The sequence below is a fragment of the Cervus elaphus genome, chromosome 13 (genome assembly GCF_910594005.1).
Source record: "Cervus elaphus chromosome 13, mCerEla1.1, whole genome shotgun sequence".
Taxonomy (NCBI): domain Eukaryota; kingdom Metazoa; phylum Chordata; class Mammalia; order Artiodactyla; family Cervidae; genus Cervus; species Cervus elaphus.
Window position 1 is genome coordinate 34,496,347 of NC_057827.1, and position 8,373 is coordinate 34,504,719.

At 33.6% G+C, this 8,373-nt stretch overlaps 1 protein-coding gene across 2 annotated transcripts in view; it reads left to right on the forward strand.

The window, feature by feature from the left end:
- UBE2Q2 (ubiquitin conjugating enzyme E2 Q2) overlaps positions 1-8,302 on the forward strand; it is a 57,421-nt gene extending 49,119 nt beyond the window's left edge. For both annotated transcript variants that reach the window (XM_043921743.1, XM_043921742.1), the window contains 4 exons: positions 219-267; positions 714-809; positions 4,677-4,743; positions 6,627-8,302. In XM_043921743.1, coding sequence (XP_043777678.1) covers positions 219-267; positions 714-809; positions 4,677-4,743; positions 6,627-6,658 — 244 coding nt within the window. In that variant the 3' untranslated portion in view covers positions 6,659-8,302. The remainder of the gene's footprint in view (positions 1-218; positions 268-713; positions 810-4,676; positions 4,744-6,626) is intronic.
- Positions 8,303-8,373: the final 71 nt, after the last annotated feature.

Here is an 8,373-nt window from a genome sequence, read left to right on the forward strand (position 1 = left end):
CCATTATTTAGTTTAAAAAAAAAAAAAGACATTTAGATGATGACATCAGAATTTTAGAATTACCTATAGTTCTGTAACCCTAAAAACTTATTTTCATTTTTGCATGTTATCTTTTAATCTTTACATGTATGCATACTTTCTTAGCAGTGATACTTTAAAAACTGAAGAAAGAATACCAAGATGTAGAGAATTTTGTATGATTCCTTTTTCTTTTTAAGGTACGTGTTGGGTGGTGGAGCACTGTGCATGGAACTACTCACAAAACAGGTGACTATTTTTCTTATGGTACTCAAGTATTTCAACCTCTTGTAGAGTGTTTTAGTTATGTAAATTAGATTCTAAGTGGACAGAGCTCTTTGTAATAATAGTACCTACTTTAAAATAATTTTTTGTGTGTGTGTGCTAATAGCACCTATTTTAATAATGAAAGCTATTTAAACCAGTAAAATGACACTGTATTTGGTGCTTAATCTATGCTAGGGTGGGCAATAAGAGTGATGTGTGTTGTAATTTGCTCATTTGTTGCACTTACAACATAGATTTATTTGTTTTGTGAGATTTTGGAAATGGTCCAACTTTACTTTTACTCCTTGACTACAAACTTAACATAAATTTGATACTACTAAGTTGTTATATGCCATTTTCTTAAGCTTTCCTGAGTGAGAATCAGGAATACCACAGTGTTTTAGAGAAGTGTTTTCTTCTTTCTATAGGGCTGGAGCAGTGCCTATTCAATAGAATCGGTCATCATGCAAATCAATGCCACCTTAGTTAAAGGCAAAGCCAGAGTGCAGTTTGGAGCAAATAAGGTACTTTTATTAAGAATGTCACATTAACTATGAGATACATTTCCTATTAGGAAGCTTCTACCTGTTCTTTTAGTCTTTGTTATTTCTACTTTAATTAAATATGTCTGTGGTTTAAAATTTATTATTGGTTTATATATACTAGTGAATAAAAAATTATAGGTAGTTACATGCTTCCCCAAATTGAGATCCCATTGTAATAGTTAATGTGCTAGGCTCTAATCTAAACTTTTTATTTGTATTAACTTTCCATCCTCTTAATAAGTAGGTACTATTATTGTCCTCATTTTGTAGATGAGGAAACTGAAGCACAGAGAAGTTAGGTGACTCATCTAAGATCACAGGTGGGGAGTGAGGATTGGAACCAGATGTTCTGATCATTAGTCTCTGCTCTTAACCACCATGTTCTGTTCTTTATTCACTTACTGTATCAGAAATATCTTTCATGTCTAATTATAGTTATCTGTGAACACTTAAGACCAAAACGACTCTGAAGTTAGTATATTTTGGAAAAGTGTGTGATGGAAATCATCCCTACCTGACATTTAAAAAAAAATTATGTTCCTAAAATTCCTTGTGAATTTTGTATTAAATACCTATCCAAATAGTACTAAATCTAAGTAAGTATTTCTAACTGTATTGCACGTCACATCATGAGCTCACTGGAATCTTAACTCACAGAGGAAGCAGAAAATTGATTCTCTAAGGGGACTAAAGTGGTCTCAGGTTAATTGTATACACAGTTCTCATCAGTAGCAAATGCCAATACTCTTTAGAAGAAAGGATTTCTGGATTAAGACTATAAGATTCTCAGAGATTAAGATCATTTCAGTTCAATCACTCAGTCATGTCCGACTCTTCACGTCCCCATGGGCTGCAGCATGCCAGGCTTCCCTGTCCATCACCAACTCCCGGAGCTTACTCAAACTCATGTCCATTGAGTCGGTGATGCCATACAACCATCTCATCCTCTGTCGTCCCCTTCTCCTCCTGCCTTCAATCTTTGCCAGCATCAGGGTCTTTTCCAATGAGTTCTTTGCATCAGGTGGCCAAAGTATTGGAGTTTCAGCTTCAGCATCAGTCCTTCCAATGAATATTCAGGACTGATTTCCTTTAGGATGGACTAGTTTGACCTCTTTAGAGCCCAAGGGATTCTCAAGAGTCTTCTCCAACACCACAATTCAAAAGCATCAATTCTTAGGTGCTCAGCTTTCTTTATAGTCCACAACCATACATGACTACTGGAAAAACCATAGCCTTGAGTAGATGAACCTTTGTTGGCAAAGTAATGTCTCTGCTTTTTAATACGCTGTTTAGGTTGGTCATAGCTTTTCTTCCAAGGAGCAAGTGTCTTTTAATTTCATGGCAGCAGTCATCAGCTGCAGTCATCATCTGCAGTGATTTCGGAGCCCTCAAAAATAAAGTCTGTCCCTGTTTCCATTGTTTCCCCATCTATTTGCCATGAAGTGATGAGACCAGATGCCATGATCTTTGTTTTTTGAATGTTGAGTTTTAAGCCAGCTTTTTCACTTGACAGTGAAAGATAACAAGCACCCGTGTAGACAACCTAACATCCAAGAGAACTGGCAGAAACAATGACTAAGAGACACAAGGCACAAAGACTTGAAGTTTTGGAATTAGCAGATATTAAAATTGTGAGAAAATGAATACTTACGTGTAAAATCTAGTGATCAGAGAAAAGAATCTATAGAAATCAAGAATGTTAAAATGAGAAACTGATGAGACATCAGAAGAGAGAATTATTAGAAGAAATAACTCAGAATGTTGCACAGAGGGACCCAGGAATAGATAGTACAGCAGAAGTTAAGAGGTACAGATCAGAATGAGGTCTAAAACGTGTCTTATTTGAATCCCAAGAGGAGAGAATAAAATCATATTAAAGTGAGAAATAGAAATCAGAAAGTGAAGTTATGAAAGCAAATCCAAATAAATAAATCATAACAAATATAAATGCACAAAAGTTACCAGTTAGTTTGAATTAAGTGGTCTTTAAGAAGTGTATTTATTTTTATTAAAATTTTTTGAACTATAGTTGATTTACAGTGTTAATTTTTTTCTGTACAGCAAAGTGACTCAGTTATACATTTATGAATATATTCTTTTTAATTTTTTATTATAATTTGTCACAAGAAGTATATTTAACACATGAGGATACAAAGAGATGGAATTTTTTTAAAGGAAGAAGACAATATAAATAGACCAGTATAGGCATACCTTGGAGATATTATGGGTTCAGTTCCAGACTACTTCAGTAAAGCCAGTATCACAATAAAGCAAACCACATGAACTTTTTGGTTTCCTGGTATGTGTAACAGTTACACTGTACTGCAGGCTCCTAAGTGTGCAATAGCATTATGTCTAAAAAACAATGTACATGCTTAATTAAAAAATATTACTAAAAAATGCTAACCATCATCTGAGCCTTGAGCTAGTTGTAGTGGTTAACACCAAAAATCAGTGATCCCAGATCATTGTGACAAACACAGTAGTGAAAAAGTTTGAAGTATTTCAAATTACCAAAATGTGACACAGACGCACAAAGTTGGCCCATATTCTTGGGGGAAAATGGAGCCAGTAGACTTGCTTGGTGCAGGGCTGTCACAGATCTTCAAACTGTTAAAAACAGCAACAAAAAAATGTAGTGTCTGCTAGGTGCAGTAAAGTGAGGTGCAGTAAAATGAGGTTTGCCTGTATACACTGACAAAAAGGTGATTTAGCTGTAGTGTAAACAGTGTGATTTTGGAACAAAGCATTAGTGACTACTTAATGATAAAAGTCTCATTTAACCAGGAGGATATAATTTTTTACTCTAGGTCATGCTATCATTTCTTGAAAAAAGCAGGGGACAGTGATTAATAACAATAGGCTGTACATTAATTTTCTTATATAATCTTAAGGATATACAGGGATACTAATAAGAGTAGTTTATTTGAATGGAAGAAGGAAGGTGGGTGAGGGGAGGAACTGGGTGGTTGCAGGACAGGTAGGAATGAAAGTTGTCATTTGGAATGTGTTTATACACATTCTTATGCTATGAATTTATTTTAAAAATTTGTGACATAATAGATGTGAACCACGATGGAGAATGCTTGTGATAATTCTCTACAATGGAGAATTGGAAGTTAAGATGTAGGCAAGTTGTACTTACGGGGATAAAATTAATAAAATCAATCCTAAACTTGGTCCCTTAGAAGACATTCTAATCTGTAGAGGTTAACAAAAGACTCCTTTAGTAGTGTGTCTTGGTATCACTTATGGGCATTCTTCAGGTGTTTAACTCAAAATGTTATCCATACGTATAGTCCTTAAAGCCTAATATGTTTCTTTACCTGAAGGCAGTATTTTGTAGTTTCTTTTTTTGATGGAAGTTATGAGGAAGAGTTTTCTGTCAGTGAATATTTATGATTTTATATTTCTAGATACAGAAGTTTTTTTCTTTTTTGAAGTAATAGTTGATTTATAATGTGTTAATTTCTGCTCTACAGCAGTGATTGTTATACATACATATATATACACACACATATATATACATATATATGTACATGTACATTCTCCTTGCATCCAAACAACATCCTTCAACTTTATTCCTAAAGCCTTGTACTTGTGCAGTGGCAGGAGGACTTAGAAAATAAACTGAATTTTGTAGATCTTTATTAGAAAACAATTTTGATTTTGTTATCCTTCTAAAATAGTTGGGAATAATGAAATTGGGAAATTTATTTTTGAAATGGAAATACTTGGTTTCCTGTGTTCTTTTAAGTACAGTGGTGATGCAAATAATCCATCAATTGTTTGTAATGATTTTCATCTACTTATAGTTTTGATATAAAATGTTTAATTTTCTTTCAGAATCAATATAATCTAGCAAGAGCCCAGCAATCCTATAATTCCATTGTACAGATACATGAGAAAAATGGTATGTTTACTTCAATAAGTGTTTATTGCCATACGTGAAATTTTACATAATGTACTGTTTACTTATTTTGTTTTATTCTTCTGTTTTTGCTTTAATTTCTTACAAAGTATGGTTACCAGAGTGAAAAAATTTAACTTGACGATACACATACTGTGCTTCATTCAGAATCTTTGTATCCTAAATACTTGGCCTGGGAATCTCTGAGTCAAAGATTTTTGAGTAGATTAATGAATGAATCACTTTACTCATTTGAAATGTGTGGTATTGGGATAGGAACTGAGTTAAAGGCAATTCTAAAGGTGGAGTTCTTGCTGTTAATAATGAGTAAGTGCAGTCAGGATCATGAACCAGTTGCTGAACCATTTTCAGACCACTTAATGCTTTTTGACAGTTGTGCAGATTTATTTATTCAAGTAAAAAAGTTCTAACTTCAGTCTACACTTAAGAATATTTGAATTGTAAATTTTAGAAAATATCTTTCAAAACTTTATTTGACTTATTTTAAATTTTGTATTCACAAGACATGTTTGGAGTTTTTGTCTGTAATAGTGAGATGACAAAGAAGTAGACTTGGAGTCAAGACCTGTTATCAGGTGCCATTTGTGTCACTCACTAGCTCTGTGGCCCTGCACAAGGCCCATTACCTCTCAGCCTTAGTTTTCTCATCTCTAAAATTGGTACGATGTCTGTCTTGCCAAAGGTGAGGAAGGAAATAAGTTGCGTGTGTGTGCAGCACTTAATAACCAAGTGTGCTGATATTCATGGTAGCTGGGGTAGTGGAATGGATGCATTTTTGTGCAGAGGAGGTTAATTGATAGGAAGTAGTTTTTCTTCAAGAGTATCTCCAGTAAAGTGTTCTTTATTTAGTTAGAATGTGATAGCTTGTGACTTAATATTTGTGTTTTGTGTGTGCTCACTTTCATTTAAGTGAAAGAGCAAACTTGTCACTTTTGCAGTGACTGCTTACTTTTGAAAGAATAGTATTCAAAACAGTTTTCAAGCTTCTGAAGAGGGAAGTGATAAAATTTGAGGACAAAGCTGGGTTTTCATAATAATATTCATCTCTAGCACGCTAAATTAACAGACCCAAAGATGCCTATATGCTCCTTTATTAAGCACGTGTACACTCCACAAATCTTGGTATATTTATACTGTTGGAAGGGCAGCTTTGTACCAAACAATACTTTGTCTCAGTCTAATTTGCCTTTTTAGAGAGAGCTTATCTTTTTGTTGAGCATAGAAACATGTTTTTCTTATCTCTTATTTTTTGTTAAATTAGACATTATAGTCAGCATTCAAAAATGCTTATGGAAAGCACTGCATCTGAGAAAGTGTGGGTGTGTATATAATTAGCTATGATGAAAGAGCAATAGATTCAGATTGAGGAGATGGATTCTAGTTAACCTGCTGGTGCTAAATCTGATCTTGGGCTTAATCACTTATTCAGGGCACCTGCTGAGATGACACCCTTACTGGTAAAATGGCATCACTGCACTGATGACAGTCCAAGTTCCTCGTACTCTAAAATACCAGGATTTCATTTGGGAGACAGTTATTTTTAGTTCAGTTTCCTATATAAAACTTAGCTTGTTGTCTAATATTCCACACTTTTCTCTTTAGGTAGAAATGCCATTAATACAGAGATCTTACCTTGAAAATTCAAGTACAATTTATTCATAGAAAATAACTATATTGTGAATATATCAGAATGTTGTGTTACCAACCCAAGTATAAGCTTAATTTTTACAAATAGGTTTAAATAGGGAAATTACGGGTAGAGAAAATTATGGATAGAGAAAGTATCTAACCTTGCTAAAATGCCACTTCTCCTAGTTGGTTTAAGAATTAAAATATGTTAACTTTTTTTACCCATTCTTTTTCAGGCTGGTACACCCCTCCAAAGGAAGATGGCTAAACGTGTTGACTTTTGTATGCTTGGACCAGTGTTGCTTTAAAGAAAATCTTTCCAACATGCAGACACAAGCTTTGAGTGCCCCTATAACAGCAGTACCGAAGATGTTAGCTAATAGATATTTTAGTGGATAATCTGTCAGCTGATCCAGTATAAGTTACAGCCTTTCCATTTTTCTCATTTTAGGTATCTTGGACTGAGCAGTGGGGCCTTTACTGTATTTTTTCTGATAAATACACATACTGGCCACTCCTTATCTCTTTCTTGAAAGGTGAAATGTCTTAAGCAGACAAGTCAGCATCAGGTTACTGAAGTTATGAATTGAGGGCAAATTTCCCATTTTTGAGCTCGTGTGTTATGAGGATTTGCAATATATTGTTCCATTTAAAGCCAATAAAGTTTAATCAATGTTTAATATTGGTTTAGAAAATTTAAGGTGTTCTGAATCACAGTAGCTTTTTCAGGTTAAAACTATTTTATGATATTGCCAAAATAATGACAGGAAATGTACTTGTTAAACTGTTAAACTTTTTTTTTTTTTTTTTATGGCTATGAAGATCTAAACTATCTCCCGAAGATTTGCTCTTAATTGAGTTGAACTTTAAGCAAGGCTGTGTCAATTCAGCTTGTATGTAGTAATTTCCACTGGGGCATCAGAGTCTTGCTGAGCTGAATCTGTTTCTTGTTGGTTCAATATTTCTTATGAAGAAGAGCTTGAAGTTATAGAGCTTGAATTATTTAAAATACTAAGTCATTCTACGTTTCCATTTTATTAACGGGATGTTGCAATCAGTTGTAAACTAATAAACTTATAAAGTGATTGGCACAATAATAAACTTATAAAGTGATTGGCACAAAGACTCCTTGAACAAAACTGCACAGTTAAGTACAAAAAATGTCTAATTTGGAGACTTAAATTTTTTCTATAGTCATAATAATGGCTTTTACATTGAAAGACTAATAGGAATTCTACATATATTAATTCTTTTATAAAATCTAGACTCAAATCAGTGTACTCTCCATTTTATCGCCTTACCTGAATTAGTCCTATTGGGTTGATAATAGATTTTTTTTTAATATACCCAAATTTGATTTAAAAGTAAACTCTAGTTATTAAGCACTTTTAAAAAGAAACCCAGAAGCACATTTTTTCCTGCACAAACCAGTTACAAAGTTCAAAAGTGTTTCTTATGCTTTAAGACTCAGTTTTTAACTTTGTAAACCACATCTGAAAGACCTGGCACTTCTGCATTATTGTGTTTAATTTCTTTCTCTTTTTTTTCCTCCCTTTTTTTTTTTTCCCTGTTTTGGTTAAGAGGATAGTAGAAGAAGATTTTCTAGCATTCTTGTTCACTTGGTTAATTTGTATACAATTCCGATTGCCAGTTGCTCAGATAACAAGTGACAAGGCAGAATTCTTTAAAGCATTAAAGTTCCTTAAACCTAAGGCTAAATCTTGAATACATTATTGAATTCTTTAATATCCTGATGGCTAGCAGATTGACAGCTGCACATTTGGCATGCTTTGGTTTTTGGTTTTGGGGGGTTTTTTGGACTTTATTTTTCATTGCAGATTTATTTGGCAATGTACAGTAAATTTTGTAAACTTGCATCAAGTTTATGAATAAAGAATCATTTAAAATATAACTTTCGCTTTCCTTTTGTAACAGATACTCTTTGTTTTGATTTTCTATAGGCTCTGTTGGGTTTCTGGAATA